This window comes from Emydura macquarii, unplaced genomic scaffold, assembly GCF_026122565.2.
Source record: "Emydura macquarii macquarii isolate MOO-44397 ecotype Brisbane River unplaced genomic scaffold, CSIRO-AGI_Emac_v2 contig_1253, whole genome shotgun sequence".
Lineage (NCBI taxonomy): Eukaryota > Metazoa > Chordata > Testudines > Chelidae > Emydura > Emydura macquarii.
Window position 1 is genome coordinate 52,596,302 of NW_027131390.1, and position 23,201 is coordinate 52,619,502.

Genomic DNA, 23,201 nt, shown 5'->3' on the forward strand with positions numbered 1-23,201 from the left:
AGGTGTGCAAGGACTTGGGGCTTCAGCTCCATGGGAGGCACACCAGGGCTTGGAGCTTCAGCCCCTGCCAGGTGCAATGGGGCTCTGGGAATCAGTTTAGAGAGAACAGGAGGGCCTGTCAGTCCTGGGCGACAGCTCCCCAACCCTGCCAGCACACAGCCAGTCACTCCTCTATCCGCACTAGTCTCCCCTCCTCCCCTGCTTACTAACTGTCCATATCCCACCAGAGTTTCGTGATCCGGACAAAAGCCTCTGGCAGTCTGGATTTGGCCCACAGTCCATCTACTGACTATCCTTGCAACAGGCCCTGTGTACAATACTCCAGCATTGTATGTGTTCACTGAACAGGGGCACTTGAGATGTGAAAAATGTTTCTCTGGAGTCTGAACCTTGACCATACCCTGACCAAGAAATCTGGACCGTGACAAAAAATAATTGACTAGCCCTGGCGTAGGTACTGTCTTCACTAAGCGCTACAGCAGAACTGCTGCAGCTCTGGAAGTGTGTACCAGCCCTTAGGGAGTACAAATCTTTTCTTCAACACTTTCAATATTTTCAACTGAGATACAGTACTTAGCAGCAGTACCAATCACAAACATCTTTTGAGTTCACCTGCAACACTTGTATCAATTTTGTTTAAAATCCATTTAGTTAGAAAAGGATCTTTAAAAATGGCAACTGGACGTTTTCACTTTTACTGTGTCAAATGATTGCATATCAAATATGCTAAATTTACAGATCAAAAGATTATTTGTTTAAAATGAAACACCACTGCAAATTAAACCTGTGATTTCAAAAAATCAAGCTGTATTCTGCCTTCTGCCTGATTATCTAAAATTACAATTTCGCAGATAGTTAAGCATATGATGCATAAATCCACCTGAATCTTCCATAACAATGCTGAGTCAATACAGCTAAAATTTGCTTTCGGTCACAGATATCAGGAGCCCATATGCAGAGTGTAGATTTTTATTTTTTTAACATACTGACTTTTCTGACTATAACCACACTTCAATCTGATTATACGACTGTATTAATATCTAAAAAATGATGTAACCCTGGGAAGATTTGATTCCTGCAAACTAACAAACACTACTATGACTTGCTGATGGATTTTGCTCCATGAATATCATTAGCTTGTGAAAATGGGTCTGGAAAGACAGGTAAAATTTCTCTTTTTGAATACAATAATCTCAGCATAAGATATTGTCCAGTTTACTCAATAATAAACCTGCATACTCTACACGGACAGAAATCCTCTTTGCAACACGTGGTGGAGAAGCTGCTAATGGAAAGGATAACTGTTTAATGTATAACCAAGTTCAGAAATTTTGAAGAAAGTTTAGAATGTGTTTCTAAAATCATGGATCAGTTTGTCTCCTTAAACCCAGAAATCCAGTGTATTTGCTAGGAATCTGGCAAGAGATAATTTAATGTAATATTACATGATACTTACCCTCTAATTATGGCAGAACTTGGCAGATAGGTTCTCTTGAAGAACCTGTCTCCTCCCTACATAAATGGCTGAACAAATTGGAGCCACAGAACATTTAGTCCTGTCAATTAAAAATAACTACAGTATGTGGAAACATTTCCTTCCTACATTTACACATTTTTCCACATGGGAAGTTTAATATGCTTAAAACAGCTTTTCAAATTTCTCTGCTGGCATTTTATATTATATAACTATTTTCTTGAGAAACCTGTAAGTCTGACCCACCTAATTTCCTTCCCTGATCACATCTGCCAGGCTACTCTTTATATGCTCCAGCACTCCTTTCTATACACCTCCACACTCCTTACTACAAAACTCCAATGAATTTCAATATAGGACCTCAAAGAGATACTGTAACAGAATCAATGGCTATCACTAGAGATTGGAGGCTACTGACCCTTTAAGTCAGATCCCAAAAAGAAAAAAACATTTTAGTCTGAGCGGGGGTCAATGAAAACAACCACGAGGCTGATTCCCTTGACCAAAGGTCCAAATGCAAAAAACATGGGGTGGGGTTTCCTTCTGTCCAGTTCAATTAAAGAAATAAACCAACAAAAATACCTTATACTGTGGTTATTATCATGGGCATCCTTCTATTCTTCCTAAGCACCAGGCTCGCAAATAATTCTCCAGGTCCTCATCTCTCCCTACGTCTACTTCAGGAGTCTCTTGGACTAGAAAACCAGAGAGCAGCCTTCTTTCCCCTCTTAGGAACCCTGGTTTCTCACTCCTTATTACTAGAGGCCTCTGCTTTCTCTGTTTTCCCCCCACCTAGGAGGCAAAGTTATCCATTTTGCTTCCCAACAACTTAGATACAGCCTCCAGCTCTTTCACCAAATTTGGCAATCGTTCACGGCCAGATCTTTTCTAGCCAGTGAAAGAGTTTAACCCACTTCCAAGTTCATACAGGGATTGGACACAGACTTCTCCTCTCAGCTACACAACTGAATTTGTGAAAATCTCGCTGTCTGCCTGTGTACACCATGAGTAATTGACAATTTGAGATTTTATACTGTTTTGCTATGCACTGATGTCTATATTTAACAGTAATTTGGCATGTGCAAATGTTTGATGTTATGTTCATGTTCCAGGGCTTGGAAATTTACTTGACAACTACTAGCCAGAGGTAGTTATGACAAAGGTGAGTTCAAATTAGCAAGGTCCCCGAGCAATGTCCAGGGAAGAAAAACCATCCCTGCGATACCTACCTGCCAAGAAGAGAGATTTCTACCTAGCTGCTGTCTTTGATCCCTGATGCAGCACATACTGTATCTCGCACTTATGGCTCCTGAGCCTCAGTCAGAGTATCACTGACTTAACCCCTCCTATATCCACTTAAGATTTATTTCTTACTTGAAATATCTTTATTGTCAAAATTTAAAGATTTTGCCCCACAAAACAATGGGGTAAGGCCTCTTTCTATTAGCCAAGTAAATTAAATAATTGGTTTCTCTTCCCTTGAGACACCTTATTCCTTTCCCACATATTGTCACCAAGACAGTTTTTCCAAATTATATAGATGAAGATGAAACCAAGTTCACTTCTGACCAACAAAAAAATAAAAGAACCAGAATAATGTTGGAGAAACAGAGTTTTATGACTGAGAATTTGACTCCTGCTCTTAAAGATCCAAATATCCAGGAAACCATTCCCACTTAAAGTTTCCAAGTCCAACTACCCAGATAAAAAGAAAATATCTATTCAGGAAATTATTGCCAAACATTTAAAACAAAATGAAAAGAATTTAACCTACAATGGTGGTTAAGGAACAACTAGATGTTGGTCTGCACTGTAAACTTCAGTTGACTGCTATTTTTCAAATATGGTTTATTTGGTTTCAATTGGCACTGTCATGGTTTACAAAACGAAGAGTAGGAAAAAATAGTCAATATTCAACACATAAAGAGGTCAGTAATGGCAACCCTTACTAACCTGAGGACCAAGCCTACTAACTAAAGTGGAAAACTAGAGTGCCACTCCCCAGGCAATGCCTTTTCCATTTTAAAGAAAACTGTTGTGTACAGTTTTTAAATGAAAATACTGTTAATGTTTTCTATTTACTGTTTTGAAAGTTTCAGAGGGGTAGCCGTGTTAGGCTGTATACTGCAAAAACAATGAGAATCCTGTAGCACCTTAAAGACTAACAAATTTCTGCAGGCATAAGCTTTCGTGGGCTGCAACCCACTTCGTCAGATGCATGAAAGCTTATGTCCGCAGAAATCGGTTAGTCTTTAAGGTGCTACAGGACTCTCGTTGTTTTAAAAGTGTAAAAGTAAGAGAGATGTGTTATATTTTCTTTCCTTTTCTGCCCTCATCCTATTTCCCCCTTATTTCCTATAAATATATGGTGTATATTTTAATACATTTTCAGTGCATTCTTTTTTCCTTACAAAGGATCCATACTATGATTAGTGATAGTCAACGTTTATTAATTTTCTGGAGAAGGGGAAGAAACAGTGAAATGGCAAAATTTGTGGAGGACTACATTATTTAGGTTAGTTGAAATGAGAGAAGACTTAGGAACTATAGAGAGACCTGCCTAAGACTAGCAATTGGCAGATGGATTCAATTATATGCAACTGCAAGGTAATGATCATAAGAAGGAAAAATTTTAACTAATCACTCCGGAAAGAGATCCTCACCTGGAATACTGTGTTCCATTTTGACCATCTAATCTTAAAAAAGATACAGCATACACAGAAAGGATACAAAGAAGAGCAAGAAAAAGTATTCAGAGGCATGTAAAGACTTTGGTATCAGGAGAGATTAGAAAGATCAGTACTATAATTTAGAAAGGAAACAAATAAGAAGAGATATGACAGAAGTATGTAGAACAGAACAATATCCAGAAGGTCAGTCTGAAACTCCCATATACCCCTCTCATTCTACTAGCACAAGGGGACATCCAGTGCAATACAAAAGGCAACACAAATTTTAAAGGGATTTAAAATACCTTTTTAAACACAACAAACTATGTGGAACTAACTGGCTTCCATACTATTGAGACCAAGGACTTAGCAGCAATTTAAGAAGGATGAGATGCATTTATGAACATCAACAGCTACAGTAGCTAGACTGAAATGGAAAAGAGATAATCATATTTCAGGACATAGGCCAACTACTAACTGACTATGGTCAGAAACAAACTTCCTTTGTGCACAAGTTATTCCATAATTATCTACCATGGGGTTCCTTACTCTTTCGTCTGAAACATCTGGTACTGGCCATGGTTGGAGACAGGATGTTGGATTGCTGGTCAGATCCAGTACGTTCCATTTAGTTCAATGCAGGGATCTATGGCTGTTCTGGTAGTGGGCGAGCACAATGGGAAACAATTTTCTCTAAGAAGAGAGATTTTCTAAAACTTTCCTACCACTGTTAGTAGCAGTTTAGTTTTACTACTGTTAGCAGCATCAGGACTGCAAATGTTGCAGAGGTTGTCACTGGCATTTCACAGTACTTTGAATAGACATGATCTCAGCAAGGTTCTGTGGGGCAGCATCATGAAGGTCTCTCATAGGTCTCTTTTAGCCAGCATAAAGTGTGTACTTTGGAGAAAAAAACCAAAATACCTAACCTTATCATGGTGGCAGTTATTCAGGCTGAAACATTTTGATGAAGGAAAATTAAATCAATAACCACTCAGCTAAAATTCTTTATTATATTTCAAACAAAATTAAAAGAAAGCCCATGTAACAGCACTGTTTGTCTGAAGAGGAAATACAGCAAGCTTAGATAACATTTTCTCAATTCTTATTAAAGCTCCAGGGACATGAAGACAAAATACAGTCACAACCAATTGATAGACTTTCCTCAACAGTGTGTTTTTAGATGCATATTAAACATTTTGTTTGCTGATAGTAAAATTATATTGCAAATAAGTTTGAGATACAAAAGAGATGGAATTTAAAGCAAATGACTAAATTATATATTAAAGTTAAGCACCTCCTTTAATTAATTCACTTTGATATTCATTACTATGCTCATCGTCAAACTTCAGAAAATCTATTTTTTTGATACCACATATCTTTCCTAGAAGTCCTTGCACATGTTACCCAAACTACATAAAAGATGGAGATGTAATGACTTGATTTTAGAAGCAGTTTTCTCAATGTAAATGCCAGCAATACAAATGTGAAACCATAAGTTAGAACCATAAGTTAGAATGCCAAGCAGTTAGAAGCAAGGCGATCCAAGGATCAGTAACATTAGTTAAAAAATTCAGATCATGCATCCATTTGCTTTAGATAGCTCCTTTCTTCCCAGTCTTGGGACATGTAGTTCGCCTCGACAGTACACCAAAACAATATTCTAGTTAGAAGCCTGTGGTCAGAGTTACCAAATGAAGGCTTCCAAAACATACCTGCCTTTCTCAGTATTGTGAGAAGGAATTTTACATCAAAACACAATGTATTTTAGCCACCTGAGCAGTAACAATGGAAACAGGATATGAGGAGGATATAGATATTTTCATAGAAATTTCCAAAAACAAGTTTCTTTGTTGCACTGAAGCATGTTTAAAAGTTAATGTAGAATATCCATTGTGATGTTTCCCTTACTTGTGTGTATTTGCTTCAAGTCAGGAAATGTTTGAAAGAGAGCTTTGGTAAATATGATAATTCTATAACCCTCGTGTGAAAAAAAAATCACAACCTTATAAAAATTAGCGCAGAGTGTTCCAGTGATAGGAAGCAAGATTGGCAGACAAGAGGAAACTCTTAAGCATGTTTTAAGTCAATAAGAAGGAAAACATCAGAATATGTTCATGATTTTCTTTCTTCCCCAATAGTTTTCTCCACTTTGGAGGTGGCCAAGCAATGCCTAAGTGTATATATTGCAAAGCTGCTTGGACGGGCTTCCTCAAATCTTGCCTTCTTCCAACATGGAAAGCAATTCACTTGGCTCCTCAAGCATAATACATGTACCTCTTTATTGGTGAAAATGGGGAACCCATTTTATTTTAGCTGCATATATTTTCCTTACCAGATCGGAAGCGCTCATCCCTTGAGTTGGTAGAACGTGATTTTTGCTGTTTAGATACAGCAGCTGTAGCCTGTGAAGAGCCTGGGATTCTGTTCTCTGCTTGCAGGGATGGATCTACACCTGAAATACAATTCCACCTCATGTAAACAATTCACATCTATAGACAATACTTGTTCAGTGATGTGTATATTGTATCTCCCTTGACAGCCAGCTAACACACACGCTTGTTTGTACTGTGTATGAAAATACTGGTACAAAGAGAATGATCTTATGACCTACTTTTTAGAAAAAGTAAAATATACCATCCAAGTGTCAGGTTTAAAAACTATAATGAAAAAGGATATTCAATTAAATTCCTATAGTTGAAATATTTTTAAAAAATCTGATGCTGACTCACAAATGTTAATTCATGCCACCTATCAGCAAAGCAGAACATAGTTCGGTCAATATTAAAAAGAAAATCTAATTTTCTTACCTGCAACTTCAGTTTCTATGACTCAAATCCATCAATTTGAGTGAATAGTTAGTTATTTCACTCTGAAGCCATCCAACATTTCTGAACAATTGAAAATATGACTACTTCTAGAGCCCTGCATGGATACAAAATTTGTATCTGCACCCAATCCCGCAAAAATGATCTGTGGACATAAAGTGGATATCTGCAGATTTGCAGGGCTCTAACTACTTCTATTACTGTAAAGAGAGCTCTGCCAAAAGTAGACCCTTCATACTAGTACCAGAGAAAAGTCAATGGAAAGATCTGACATGTAGATCTAAATCACAAACTATTTCTCACAAGAAATTATTCCGTGTCACAGATCATCCAACTGGACTGAAAGAATTTATTGTAAAATGTCAAGGGAAAAAGCTGACACAAGGCAGAGGAGAGAATATCTTTTATTGGACCAACTTCCATTGGTGAGAGAGACAACCTTTTGAGCTACACAGAGCTCTTCTTCAAGTCTAGGAAAGATACTCTCAACATCACAGCTAAATGCAAGGTGAAACAGATTGTTTGGCATAAGTAGTAAGCACCTACTGTAAGAGACCATAGAGTGGCCCATTAACACCTCTGCAGTTATGGGACAAAAAAGGAGAATTCAGTGGGTACAGATTGTTGTAATAAGCCATAAATACAGTGTCTCTGTTCAGTCCATGATTTTTAGTGTCTAGCAAATTAATGAATTTAAACTTCTAGGCTCACCTTGTGAAAATGTTGTGCAGGTGTCCTCTGAAGGACTGATATGTCAGATATAGAGTAATTGCATTGTGAAAAGTGTTCACGCACAAGTGACAGGGTGTTTTTGTCTTTTATCATTTTCCTGTGTGAGTTCATTTGAATGCATAGTGATTGTTTGATTTCACCTACATAGTTGTTATTGGAGCATTTAGTGAACTAGATGAAGTATACCATGTTATGATAGCCATGTGTAGGATCCATGGATCTTGAAAGGTGTGTTGTGGAGGATGTTCTAGAAGCGGAGATACGTCTAAGTTTTCCATCTGTTGTTCTAGCAGGGTCTGATGCTGCTTTTAGTTGGTGTGTCCTGGTCTGTGGGGAGCTTGCTTCTGATGACGAGCTTGGAAGAGGCTGGGGAGGTTGTTTGAAGGCCAGAAGAGGGGGTTCAGGAAAAATTTCTTTCAGGATGGGGTCTCTTTTGAATATGGATTGTATTTGTTTGATGACACCCCGTATGGGTTCCAGTGTGGCAACTACGGTGACAGCTATGGTTGCGTTGTCAGAGGGGTTTTAATTTCTGTATTGAAGCAGGTTCTCTTGGGGTATTTGGGTGGCCCATTCCATGATGCAATGTATTTCTCTGGTGTAGTGTCCTTGTTTGGTGAAGGTGGTTTTAAGTGTGTTACAGTGTATATCCTGGACTTTCTCCTCAGAGCATATTCTGTGGTATCTGAGTGCCTGGCTAGAGATAAACAAATTTCTTGGTGTGTTAGGAGTGGTTACTGGATCTATAAAGGTAGGTGTGGTGATCGATGGGTTTCCTATATATGGTGGTCTATCAGGTTCCATTGTTGAAGCTCATTGTGGTGTTCAGGAAATTGATGCTAGTGGGGGAATGTTCCAGAGAGAGTTTAATGGTTGGGGTAGTGACTGTTGAAGTTGTGGTGGAAAACTATAAGGGATTTTAAGATGTCTCTCCACAGGATAAAATATCATTGAGTTATCTCAGGTATACCATCAGTTTTGTGGTGCATTTGTCCAGAAATTCTTCTTTAAGGTGGCCTACGAAGAGATTGGCATATTAGGGAACCATCCTTGTACCCATGGTTGTTCCCATGGTTTGGACAAAAATTCACTGTTGAATGTAAAATTGTTATGAATGAGGATTAAATGGATGAGTTTGGTGATGTTCGGGGTGAATCTCTGAGGGTTGTTCATTGTTTTGTAAATATCTGCAGCAAAGAGCTAAGTTGCCATTGAGAGGGATATTGGTGCAAAGGGAAGTGACATCCACAGTTGCGAGGATGTCACTGAGGAAGGTTGTTAATATTGCAGAGCTTGTGGATGATGTCAGTTGTGTCCTGGAGGAAGCTGGCCTTTTGCGTGGTGAGTGGTTTGAGGATGGTTTCTATGAGTCCCAATTTTCCTTCAATAAGGTCTTGTCTACACTAGAAAAATAAGTTGGCCTAACATAGGTTGACTTACAGCCATTGCAGTAATTAATAAATGCTGATATCCACACTACCATCCTTGGATTGGTGGAGTGCATCCTCAGCAGGCTACTGGTGGGGTGACCTCCAGGCCCTGTTCCCTGCTGTGAGCCAGCCCCAGTCTTCTTTCCTCCCCGTTCCTCACTGGGAGGCAGGGGAAGTCGCCCAGAGCTTCCTCCCTCCCCATTCCCAGGGGGAAGCTGCCTGGGGCTTCTTGCCCATAAGGAGTGGGATCCACCTGCCCAGGCTTCTTGTCCCCCAACCAGCCAGGAGCTGGTTGAGCCATGAAATTGACAAGACTGCCCTGTCACCCAGAGTGGAGCCGGTGGAGAAGCACCTGGGCTTCTTACCTTGCTCTGAGAGAGGAGACCAGCCACTTGGGTTTCTCGTCCCACTCGCAGCCGGGAGAGGGGTTCAGCTGCTCAGCTCTCAGGGGGACTTTCTTGTGAATTTTACTGCTACAGCGGAGTTGTGAAATTGACAAGAATGACAGCCCCACCACCAATATAAGGGAAGCGGTGCCTACATGGACACTGCATCGCCTTAACTAAGCCAATATAAGCCCTACACCTCTCACTGAGGTGGTTTATTATGTCAGCATAGCTGGGGAGCTACACTGATGGGAGGAGCATTTTAGTCTGTACACCTCCACTGTTTTATTGACAAAACTCTCTAGTGTAGACAAGCCCTAAGAGTGCCATGGCGAGATACAATGGGTAAAGATTTCGCAGTCAATTTTTTTTCCTGAAGCAATAAATATAATGATCAAGAATGTGGTTTCATCCACTCTGTGGCATCCAGTCAGATGATTCTTTTTTTTAATGTTGTCAGTGGGGACATGGTGTCTACCTTGAATGGTCCTTTACAATATGTACTAACTACTTATTATGAACAATCTGTTACACCTTGCTTTTTGCTGTGACACGGAGTACCTTTCCCAGATCTGAAGAAATGTACTGTGTGGCTTGAAAGCTTGTCTCTCTCACCAACAGAATAAAAGTCCAATAATAGATATTACCTCCCTCACCTTGTCTCTCCAGTATCCTGGGACCAACATGGCTACAACTAAACTGAATGCAACAAGAGAAAAGGTGTGAGTTGCCAAGCGCTAAGACACGTACGTCATCCTAAAATCAACTACGTAGGGATCAAATCTAGCCCATTATCCTATGAAAATCATTAACTTAATGGGAAATGGATCTCTGCCACCAAAGGAATTTAAGACTTAGTTAGCAGAGTTGACCTTAATTCTACAATAAGCCAACATGGCATCTGAGTACACAGAAAGAACAATCTATTTTCCTATTCTAAAAATAAAAACGGAAAAGTGTTCCTTCCACTGCCAAGCAACTCCACAAATAAGGCTGCCAGATTATGGAAGGATGACAGCAGGCAGGGATGAGGAATGCAAGTGTGTGTAATTGCTGTTTAATTTGAGTTGATGTAAAAGAGCAGTACCTAAAAGATTCTAGTCTCATAAGATCCCTGTAACACCTCTAAGGGAAACTCAGGGGAGACGAGCATTCCCAGTTTGTGGGCAAATAAGAGGAGAAAATGGTCAACGAAATCAGACACACAAACTTCTCTAACAACAACTTCTAAACCCCTCTCCTGGCAGATGAGCTCCTACACCTTTAATTACTGGCAAAACCTACAGGGAAATTCCCAACCTTGAACTGAATGCTTTCACTTAATGCTTTTATTGTCTCATCTACTATGGAAGCTTTGTCAAAAACTATAAAACCAAAATCTAAAAAATATCATTAACTGAAGTCCTCAAGGACTGAAAGTTTCTTCACAGAAAGCAACGGAATACCAGAACAAAACATAAATGAATAAAACAATGATCCATTTAGCCAGCTCTGTCTCTAATGGAGGAGAATGGTAGATTCTTCAAAAGAAAGTGTAATATAACCATAATCTAATTGTGCAACGTTACATCAGGAGAGCAAATTTTTCCGCAACACAGCAGGTGATCAATTTATACATTGAAGTAGTATTTTATCCTTACTTTTATAACTGCAGATATATTTTTAAAGTTTACTAGGCTATTTGCATTAATATCACATGGTATGCTGTGAAAAATATATATTTCCTTTGACCTTTGCAAAATATGCTGCAGCATTTTCACCGAGTAGCAAATTCTTGTTCTTGTATCAAGGCAAGTCTGAGCATCCATTTATCCTACCCTGTATCTCATTGTTTTACATAGAGTACCTCTCATCTGTCTCTCCCTTACTCTTTCCTTTTCCAACCTACTCCCAATCTCTTTAGAACTAAAGACAAATACTCTCAAAATCCAGATGCTAAAGAAAAGAAGCTTTTGGTATACGTACAGAAAAGTACAAAGGAAGAGAGAAATACTTGTGATATTTTATCTTACACAAGAGATTTTCCAGTATTTATGCAAGTGGTCTTCTCCAGGAGGGTTGTCTGAAGACATTTGAATATCTAGTCTTCACATCTACACTGAGAGTGAGTTTTCAGTGTATAAGTATGCCAGCTGTTCTGCCTCTGCTTATCAAAGTGCATTTTCAAGTTAATTTTCTTGAATCATAATATTCTCAGTGTCTTAATGTCCAAATCTCTGACATGTTTCTCACCCACTTGATCCGACTACATTAAGTTTTTTCCTTATGTATGTCTCTCAACACCATAGCATATAAATCATATATCTTGTACCCGACAATGTCTGGTTTTATATTTGCTGTCTAATAACTAACCATTTGTTTTCCTCAGAAAGGATGACATGCACTTGAGTTATCCATGAGGTCAGGGAAAAAACCAAAAATATGAAAGGCAATGACGTGCTATAATACTAATAATCTTGGTTGGAAAGTAAGAGCTAACCTTGCAAATACAAAATAAATGTTTTTGTCCTTTTCTGATTTTCTACCTTATAGGTGGAACTGGCAGGCCTACTACTATTGATTCTAACTCCCTGTTTTCAGTTGCTAACCATTTTGCCTAATGTTAACCAATTGGTCTCAAATTTTTAATGTCAGGTCTCTCAGACTCAGGCTGATTTCTTTTCTTTTTCTGGAAAGTTTCAGCAAAATAAGTCAAGCATTTCTGTGAATGAAATTAGATTGACAACTTATTTTTCCCTAAAGTTAAAAAACCTTCCAAATGTTTCTTTGAAAAATCCTAATGCTCCATGGCTTGTAGGAGGAACTTGTGGTTTGCAGGGAGATGGTGGTAGGGTGAGAAAGATGCTTTTTGCTATCCTCCTGAAAAATCAACCAAAATTTGGCCAGGTTAAAAGCCTCTGAAAATTGCCATTTGCACATGCTCAGTAAAACTTCTCAGTGGCTTCCTGCTTGCTAGAACAATCAGGGCTTGTGACCTGTGGGGTTGTCCTCATTGACCAGTCAAGCCCCATTGCGAACGTGCTTCCTACAGTGAAACCTTCACTGTAAACAATTCCTGTTAGTGGAATATATTCTTGAATGGTGAGAGATAGCCATTAATGCTGTCTGGACACTCCATTGTTGTGCCTGAAAGGCTGTTTGTGGGAGTTGCCCGCCTTGCAACATGGTCTAATAGCATATTCAACAATGTTTCATAACTTCACATACAATGGTAGCACATACAATCCAAAAAGATATTAATGTTCAGCAGATCAAGACTTTTAAAATAATACCAAACAAGGCCTACCTTGTACAGAACATATCATAATTCCATGACATTGGTGAATATGGAGTTTTTGGGGTGTTGTTCTCAGATACGGGATGTCACATACACTCCCAGCTAGAGCTAGGAACAGAACCTAGGAATCCTGACTCCCAACATTCCACTTCTGTTTAGCAAGTATTTGTATAAGCCACAAAGGCTACTGAGCCTCAAAGCATGGACAGTGGCCCAGCCCAAGACCATGGGAGAAGAGGTGCCAACTATTGCCACAAAAGAGAGATTTTGGGTCAGAGAAAGACCGTTGAGGCTGTGACAAATTGTTTTCGTGTTTTGTTTAGACTCTTGTTAATCTTTAGAAGAGGGAACTTTATTATGTAACCAAAGGGTCAAGTCACCTTAATGCATCAAGTCATCCCACCATTAGGGCAGGGCACAAATTGCAGCACACAGGAAATCATGGCAGACAACCAGAGTGAGGGATTCAGTAAGCCTATTGTGTTACAGACATGAAGGGTAAAGAGCTCCAATCCCCCAGCACAATCTGTGCAACAGAATTTTGTTACAAAGAAAGAAATAGTGAACTCTTCATGAGCTGAAGAAAATGTAAGGCTCCAGGCTAGGTTCATGAAAGTAAAATCAATTTTTCCAGAGAGGCTAACATTAATTCAGACAGCGTAGATATCGACATTAAGGTACCTTAAATCAGAAACATACTTTCTCCTAGAACAACTTTGGTAAATTGCAGACAAGCGGAATATGTCCCATGACATTCTAATGATACTATGATGACATTACTCAAAAGTTAAATTTTGGGTCAGAGATAAGGTTGTTGCATTGTGATGAAATAAACTTAATGAATTTAATTTCACAAGATCCTTGTAAGATAAAGATTTTCCCAAGATCACACAGGGTCAGTGGCACAGATGAGAGTTGAACCCAGGTTTCCTGAATCAAAAAGTCAATGCCTTAACCACAAGATCATTACTACTACCCTGAAACAAAAGCGTATGCAAAGAGTAAGGTACTGAAGAGTGCTTTAAAGATGCCAAAATTAAATCTTGAAAAAGAAAAAAAAAAAGTATGGCTGTTTATTGTGCTACATTCCATTTTTCCCATCGTTTAGAATAAATTAAATATAATAGGTGTTGCTTTTGAGTTATGGAACTAATACATCTATTTTAATTTAGAAATGAATTATTTTCTTCTGCTGAAAACGACTCAGAACACACCTACTGTTAATAGGCAACAATAATGTCTAACAGTTACTTCTAAAGACTGTGTTCCACAAGAACCCTGCTCTATAAACCTTGCTGAACTGTTAATTTACTGTTGTGCTGAGCAAATCACTTTACTTGCTTGTCCCTCAGTTAACCTAGCTGGAAATTTTTATTTAAAAAACACCCCAGGGAATCACATTGGAAAAAAACAAAACAAAAAACAGATGCTGTACAGAGCTCTGAAAGCTAAATACATTTTAAATAAAACATATAATAAAAGTTTTAGTATCTGAGATACATATTTGATCTATTACCAGTACACCTCTAGCTTTTAGACATATCCCAAAGCTAAAGATAGTGGAAAGCCACCTTCCAAGCCAAAAAGGTAAATAGAACTAATTAGCTGAGATGTCTCATTCTACAAAGAATAGGATTACAATTAAATGGGACCAAGATTTAAATATTTTCTTCCTCCAATAATTGGGAATAAATTTATGAATTTAACTGGGCTATCTTATATCCTATGATTTTATTTTATACAGACCAAAGTCGTGATCAGATTTCAGTGGTCATGGATTAATCTCCAATTCAAGGAGGAATTGTGGTCACGTTTCTTCTAATGAAAGCAAAGTAGAGAGAAAATGACTCAGTTAGCCTACCTGCAATGGAATATACTGGTTGCAAATTCTGCAAGTGAAAAACAATCCTTTCTCTAATTACATAGATAATTTTAGTTTGGGTTATATAGTGCTCAGTTGGTAAGCTCTTCAGAGAAAAGATCATGTCTACCTTTATGTAGGAACAGCATTTAGCAAAAAGAGGAAATTATCTTGACCAGTGCCTCTGAGTTACCATATTATAAATATTAAACAGCAAAAACAATAAATAGTCTCATTTAATATTTAATGTTCTATCAAGTACAGCTGGGTGACATTTTTTGGCAAAAACAGGGTTACTTACCAGTAACTGTTGTTCTTCAAGATGTGTTGCTCATATCCATTCCAATATAGGTGTGTGCACGCCCCGTGCACAGATCTCCGGAACTTTTTTCCCTTAGCTAGCCCCGAAGGGTCAGCTCCGGCGCCCCCTGGAGTACCGCGCTCATGCCACGGTACATAGGGCGCTGCTGACCCTACAGCCCCTCAGTCCCTTCTTTCTGCCGACTCCGACTGCGGGGACGGAGGGTGGGTTTGGAATGGATATGAGCAACACATCTCGAAGAATAACAGTTACTGGTAAGTAACCCTGTTTTCTATCTTCGAGTGATTGCTCATATCCATTCCAGTATAGGTGATTAAATAGCCATACCTTGGAGGTGGGTAGGAGTCAGCGTTGAGCTACTCTCGCCAGTACTGCTCTGCCGAATCCTGCGTCCTCTCTCACCTGCTGCACGATGGTGTAGTGGGACATGAAGGTGTGGACCGATGACCAGGTCGCTGCTCTGCAGATGTCCTGCAGGGGCACTCCTCCCAGGAAGGCCGCCGATGAAGCCTGGGCTCTGGTTGAGTGTGCTGTCACAGCTCCTGGAAGCGGCACCTTCGCCCGCTCGTAGCAGGTCTTGATGCAGGCGGTGCTCCAGGTGGAGATGCGCTGGGTAGAGACAGGTGAACCCTTCATCCGGTCCGCTACCGCCACAAACAGCTGTGTCGACTTCCGGAATGGCCTGGTCCACTCGATGTAGAAGGCCAGGGCTCGTCTGACATCCAGCAGGTGCCATCTCCTCTCCTCCTCCGAACCGTGTGGTTTTGGAAAAAACACGGGGAGGAAGATACTCTGGTTATAGTGGAACTGAGACACCACCTTGGGTAAGAAGGCTGGGTGGGGCCTCAGTTGGACTTTATCTTTATAGAAGACCGTGTAGGGGAGCTCTAATGTTAAAGCTCTAAGCTCAGAGACCCTCCTAGCCGATGTAATGGCCACCAGGAAGGCTACCTTCCAAGACAGGACGAGCAGCGGGCATGTAGTCATAGGCTCGAAGGGGGGTCCTGTCAAAATGGTGAGGACCAGGTTTAAATCCCAGGGAGGCACCGGGTCACGGACCTGGGGATACAGCCTCTCCACCCCTTTGAGGAACCTAACTGACATGGGGTGGGAGAACAGTGAACGCCCCTCCATCGGCCGGTGGAAGGCCGAGATAGCTGCCAGGTGCACTTTCAGGGACGCCAGTGCTAGGCCCTGGAGCTTTAGGTGGAGTAGATACTCCAAAATAGCCTGTATGGGCGAGCTGGACGGTGGGACACCCCAGGATTCCGCCCAACAAGTGAAACGCTTCCACTTGGCCCGGTACACGACCTGGGTGGAAGGTTTCCTGCTGCCCAGCAGGATATGTTGGACCTGCGCCGAGCAGGCTCTCTCTCCCTCCGTCAGCCACAGAGTCTCCATGCCGTCAGGTGGAGGGAGTCCAAGTCCAGGTGCAGCAGGCGACCCTGGTCTTGTGAGAGCAGGTCGAAGCGCCTCGGAAGTGGGAGCGGCGTGTCGATAGACAGGTCGAGCAGCATACTGTACCAATGCTGTCGTGGCCACGCTGGCGCAATCAGTATCATATTCGCTCTGTCCCTCTTGATTTTCAAGTGGACCTTGGGCAGGAGCGGGATGGGGGGAAACGCATACAGGAGGGGTCCCGTCCAGTCTAGAAGGAACGCGTCGGAAAGGGAGCCCGGCTCGCGACCTCGGAGCGAGCAGAACCTCGGGCACTTCCTGTTCCAGGATGACGCGAACAAGTCCAGTTGGGGAACCCCCCACTTCTGGAAGATGAAAGTCACCACCTCCGGGTGCAGTGACCAGTTGTGTCGGGGTAAGAACGACCTGCTGAGGCAATCTGCCTCGTCGTTCCTCACCCCCGGGAGGTGAGAGGCAGAAATGTGAAAACCGTGCCTCACGGCAAAATCCCAAAGACGAATGGCTTCTTGGCAAAGGGCCGATGAGCGTACGCCCCCTTGTCTGTTGATATAAAACATGGCCGCTGTGTTGTCTGTGAGGACCTGAATTGTCCTGCCTCTCAGGAAGTTGATAAGACTTTGCAGGCCAAGCAGACTGCTCTGAGCTCTCTGACGTTTATGTGGAGGGCTTTCTCGTGTATTGACCATAGCCCTTGGGTGCTCAGGTTTCTGCTGATGTGGGCTCCCCACCCGTCGTCCGAGGCGTCCATTATTAACGTCACTGAAGGAGCCAGGTCCCTGAACGGAACACCTCTCAGCTCCTCCCCTGGGTCCTTCCACCAATCTAGGGAGGTTTAAATTGTATTTTCCCATGAGGGCCTGGTGATTCGCTACCCTCAGTTGTAGAGCCGCAGTGGAATACATCTTGCGCCCAAAAAGGTCCAGCTTTTTGCTGTCCTTGTCTTTAGGGGTGTTACCCTGACCACCCTGACGGTCCCGCTGGTTCACTGCATCCACTATAAGTGAACCTGGAGCGGGATGAGTATATAAGAATTCAACCCCTCCTTTGGAACATAGTACTTCCTTTCAGCCCCTTTCGAGGTGGGAGCTACTGAGGAGGGAGTTTGCCAGAGGGTTTTTGCGATTTTCATGACCCTCTCATGAACAGGCAGTGCCAAGCGTGATGGGCCTGCTGTGAATCCAGCTACCATAAACTGTGGTCTGAAACACCAAATAGGGGATCCTCTTCCGCTGACATCTCCTTAATCTCCAGACCAAGATTATCAGCCACCCTCCTCAGAAGGTCCTGGTGGCCTTTAAAATCAAAGAGGGGGGCTCTAGTGTCTCTGGCCGCCGCCTCATCTGGAGAAGAGGAGGAGGATTGTGGAATGGGTCCTGTGGAAGGCCCTTCCTCTGGGTCAGACCCCTCCTCAGAGGGGTGACCCTCCTGTGGGTCTGTTGTGGGGGCCATTGGTGGGGCCACTGAGGTATGCAATATGGCCATTGCCAGGGGCCCTGGGGCCATGCAGGCACTGGTGCAGGAGCCTGGTGGCTTAGCTCCATCCTTCCCCTTTTTGAGCCCGAGCCACTCAGCCTGTGCTTATGAGCTCTGGAAGGGAAGCGGCTCCTAGATGAGGAGGATCTTCGGTGCCGGCGTCTGTGGTGCCTGTGAGGGGAGGAGCTGCTGGAAGAGCTGTAGCTGTCACGGCCCCTCCCCTTAGACGACTTGAGGAGGTACTTCCCAGATCTCGATCGGGAACGGTGACGTCACGACATGGACCTGGAACGCGACGTCGGTGCTGTGGCGCTCGGTGCCGAGACAGACGGTGCCGCAACAGGCAGTGTCGACAGCGGCGGCGGTGCGAACGGTGCCGGCGAGGCCGACGGTGCCGAGGCTCTCGGTGCCGCCATGAGCCTCGGTGCCGCGGAAGGCAGACTGGTCTGCGTCGGGGCAGTCAGTGCTGGGGAACGATGAGTAGCCGGGCTCCGTACCGGAGTGCCAAAGCCCATACTCAGGTCCCCACTCGAGGCGGAACTGTATCTTCTTCGCCTCGAGTGTTTCTCCCTGGACCGCCCTCGGTGCCGCGGTGCAGGGGAGCTCGACGACTGGGAGTCGGAGCTGGGAGGGGAGCCCACACTCTCTACCCTCCCTGGCCGTCTGGGGGGAGACCTCGACTCCTGTCTCCTCCACCCACCAGGGTAACCCAAAGCGGGTTTACCCCGAGACACCGGTCCCGGAACCCTCGGCCGAGGGGGGGACGGAGGCATAGTCAGACCCATAAGGGCGTGTGCCGCAGCGAAAGCCTCCGGTGTCGACGGCCCTTGCAGAGGCGCTCCCCCACCCCCAGGAGTCGGGGGAGGCTCTCTGAGAGGAGATGCTGGTGCCAGAGTACTCTCCACGGCACGTGGCTGGGGCATCTCCTGTCAGGCCCCCTGTTTTCCCGGTAGCAGGGGGGAGTCCATGTGCGCGGCCTTGCGCCGCTTCTTCTTCGTCGGTGCTGATGCGCTCGGTGCCGGCGCCGATGATGTCGGAGCCAATGTCGGTGCCGGCGGAGCGCTCCGCACCGAGGAAACACTCGTTGCCGCTGGGGATCGCAACGGTTCGGAGTCCGGCCGAAGCGCGGACTCCATGAGGATCGCCTTTAACCAGGCGTCCCTCTCCTTTTGGGTCCTTGGTTTAAAGGACCTGCAAATTTTACATTTCTCTTTCCTGTGTTGCTCCCCGAGGCATCGGAGGCAACGATCATGGGGGTCGCTAACACGAAAGGCTTTTGCACATTGAGTGCAGGCTTTAAAGCCTGTAGAGCCAGGCATGGCTCCGGTCTAGCCCCTAAGGGCACTAACTACCTTAACTAACTGTTAACTATTCTATTCAAAACAAAAAACTCTAACAACAAAGGCTAACTGTAAGGGATGCTACTTGCGTTTGAATGCAAGAGGCAGACGTTCCGTGTGACCGTCACTGGCGGAAAGAAGGAACTGAGGGGCTGCAGGGTCAGCAGCGCCCTATGTACCGCGGCATGAGTGTGGTACTCCAGGGGGCGCCGGAGCTGACCCTACGGGGCTAGCTGGGCAAAAAGTTCCGGGGATCTGTGCAAGGCGCGCAAACACCTATACTGGAATGGATATGAGCAATCACTCGAAGAGAGAACAGAAAATTTGCTGAAAATGTATTTTGAGACACAAACTACTAGCAAATTCAGCAAAAAAGGAAATGCCACTTTGAACTGACATGTTTAGCTCTACATTTCGGAGAGGAAAAAATAAATATAATTTTGGATACAAACCAATTTTTTTTTTTAAATGGATTTTTCAGTTTGGCTTTTGAACTAAAAAATGAATTATTGCTCAGTTCTACTATTAAGTTTCCTGGAAAGGGGGGGGGGGGGGGGGAACGGACCATTTTACAATTTCTTTAAACATAAGGAAGGTTTATGCTGTGAGTCCTTTCTTCGAGGTTCCAGATTCCTTGAGTTGAGTGGGACACCCCATGTGCTCCCCAGCTGTCCACAGTGGCATTGGTTGTGAGGATCAAGGGATCTGGAAGGCATATGAGCATACCCTTGCCAACACTGCCCTGGACTGACCACCATTTTAAGGAGTTGATCACCTGCACCAGAACCTTTATTTAATCCTTCATGCATTCCGGGGAGTGGTCCCCGATGAAGTCTTGAGGGTACCTGATGTGTGATTGTACTCATGGCATAATCTGTTTGCATGATATTAGGAGCAGCTGAAGGTTCAGTACTGTGGTAGGCCTCTTACAGCTCTGAAACAAAGCGAGAAGATCCCGCTGTGACACACTGTACCCCCCATGTTCACTCTTATAGTGTAATTATATATTGTTTAATTAAAAGTATGTCACGTAAGGTGGTTTTGGAATGCTCGTGACATGCTGAACATTATTGTTATGGTAGTATGTTTTTGCATTGTCATGTGTATGGTTATGAGGCTTCGCTATGTGATATGCCAAAGATGTGTCATGGCTTAAAACATATCCAAGCATGACTCTCTGAGCAGAGGGGCAGTTCACACCTCATTATGGCTTGTATAGAACAACCCAGCTCAACATTCGAGGAACAAAGGACTGGCTTAGATGTAAACAAAAGAATCAACAAAGGACCTCAGTGACTCAGACATAGACAGAATCATATACGGACATTGTCACTTGACCCTGAAAGGGGAGTGGCAAAGCCCTAGGGAAGAAGGAACATTTTAAAAAGGAGAGACATTTTGTTGTTCACTCTTCCACCTCCATCTACAAACACCAACAAGCAACTGAAATGCTGATCACACAAGGAGCCCTGGTTGGAGGCAGACCAGTCAGCCCGTAGTGAGAATCATCTGAGTTTGTACGGTGCTGAAAGTGTTAAACATAATTTAGAATGAGATTTACCTTTTGTTTTCCCTTAATCAAATCTGACTTTTCCCCCTCTGACTTATAATAATTTAAAACCTTCCTGTACTTAATAAATTTGTTTGTTTGTTTTATTGAAAACAGTGCATGTAGTTTAAGGTGTGTAAAAGTCTCCATTTGAAGTGACAAAGTTGGTGCATGTCAATTTCTTTGATAAATTGACGAACACATGAGTTTGCAGCGTTCAGCACTGAACATTGTAAGACGGCAGTTCCTAGGGTTGCATCAGGGACTGGGGATATTAGGTGGGATCATTCTGTTGCACAATACAAAGAGGGGCTGGCTAGAAGCACTCACTGAATTGGGGGGCAACTTACTTGCTGGAGGCTGTGCGTGGACTGTCTATGTTCACACCCAACTGGGTTATTTTGGTGGCTGGAATCAAGGAGCTTTTCTTGATATTGACAGTGAAACCATGTGCCCGTAGAAGGTCCAACATTAAGGACATGGCTCTGTGTGTTGTTGCTAGCAATGGAGTTCTGATTAAGATGTCACCCAGGAATGGGTACAGATGGATTCCCTGCGACCTGAATCTGGCTATAGTTACCACCACCATCTTTGTAAAGACGAGGGTTCGGGGGAGACCGAGGACAGGCCACATGGGAGCATCTGACATAGAAAAATACTTTCTGACAAAGATAAATACTTCCTGACATAGATAAACTTTAGAAACGTATGTATGCTGGCATGATCTGATCAGCATGTGGAGATATGCATAGGAATGCATTTGCCAGAGCCACTGAAGCCAGAAAAGTCCTCCTTAAATAGGGATGACACTGTAGATGTTAGAGTCTGAGTATGGAACTTGGGTTTCTTTATCCACTTGTTGAGACTTTGAGAACCAGAATAGCTCTGTATGCGTCTGAACAATAAAGAAAATGGAGTAGAACTGTGAGACTCTCTCTTCTGAGAGAACACTCTCTATTATTCTCATATCTAGGAGGTAAGAAATCTTTTCTGGATTAGACCCCGCTTTACAGGGTTGTTCAAGATGGGGAACTAGATGAAAACAGCATGAGATGGAGTCCATAACTTGCGTGAATATCTCTATTCACTATCGACCTGACCCATTGATTTGTGGCCAAAGCAACCTATTAATTCAAGAAATGGACAGTCCTGCCCCCTAGCTTCAGTTCTGGGCAGAGACATATGTGATCTCTGTCATAAAGAGGCTCAATAAGGAGCAGCAGGGATTCCTCCAGGCTTTTCTCCCACAAACCTGCTGCCCCCCTTTGTGACACTGGGCCAGAAAGGGTTAAGCCTAGCAGACTGAATAACCCAAACACAACCTTTGAGAACATATTGAAAAGAAATAAAAATGGTAACTAGAGCAATTCATTGTAAAAATGACAATCTGAAGTTTAAACTTCTATTGTTAAAAGTTTGGAAGTAAATAATGGCTATGTTTGTCTGTATTTACCTATAATATTGTTAATGATTATCAATGTAACCAAATAGTTCCTGTCTGTCACTATATTCTGTTAGTTCAAAAATCAAAAGATATTAACATGTAGATGGAATTTGAAGGTAATACTATTGTTTTTATTTCTCTTTGAAGTTTAAGTAGTAACTACGTGTGAACAGTCGTAAATTGCCGATTGCCTCTACATAATATACCTAGTTACCGGTGTGCATAGAAAATAGATGTTACTTCAAAGCCACAAGCAATTACTTATTATGCACCCAAGGATTACCTGCTGTGATATGTGCTGTCAAGAAGATATCAATAAGCCTACATGGATCTATAAAAGGCTCTAGGGTCCTGATCCTTTTTATTTTAGGACTGCTTGGATTTCATCAGAAGAGGTTCAAGTCACCAACCTAAGGTCACAACCATGAGACCGGTTCACCCTGTTATTTCTTATGGAAGAAATTATACAGACTCTGTACATTGACTATTTGGTCTTCATTTCCTGCTTCATTTCTCTGGACTGGATTTCTAACAAAGAAGCTCTAAACAAGGATTGATGCCCCCTAAGATATATGGGTAATTTCCAGAGACTTTTAGCAAATTAACAGTTTATCTCCTCACTGCTACAACCTAATCCTAAAATAATTTGGCAACAGTTATCTCTATGTATGTTAAATTTTAAACAATAGTGTATCTTTTCTTTTCTTTGTTTTAAATAAATATTAGTTTAGTTAATAAGAATTAGCTTTAAGCGTGTATTTGGATAAGATATGAAATATTCATAGACCTGTTTGGTAATGTGCCTGATCCTTTGGGATTGGTAGTTTGTTTTTGGCTTTTTTACATATGATGGACAAAGATTTGCAGTAATCTCTATCATATTTGACTTGGCTGTCCGGTTGATAGCCAAAGGGCTGGATGGCTTTAAGGGAACTGTGCTTTGTCTTCAGATTAACCAGTGAGGTGATCAGAAGCAGTTTGCTGCTGGCTTGGAGCA

The 23,201-nt window shown here is 42.6% G+C and overlaps 1 protein-coding gene across 5 annotated transcripts in view; it reads right to left on the bottom strand.

Annotated features, from left to right (window-relative positions):
* DIP2A (disco interacting protein 2 homolog A) overlaps positions 1-23,201 on the bottom strand; it is a 257,924-nt gene that overhangs the window by 108,857 nt on the left and 125,866 nt on the right. For 4 of the 5 annotated variants that reach the window (XR_010919809.1, XM_067548783.1, XM_067548786.1 and 1 more), the window contains exon 3: positions 6,479-6,598. The exons of the other annotated variant lie outside the window; for it this stretch is intronic. Coding sequence is in view for 3 of the 4 variants with exons in the window: in XM_067548783.1 (XP_067404884.1) it covers positions 6,479-6,598 (120 nt within the window). In the remaining variant the exon portion in view is untranslated. The remainder of the gene's footprint in view (positions 1-6,478; positions 6,599-23,201) is intronic. 5 annotated transcript variants of the gene reach the window in all.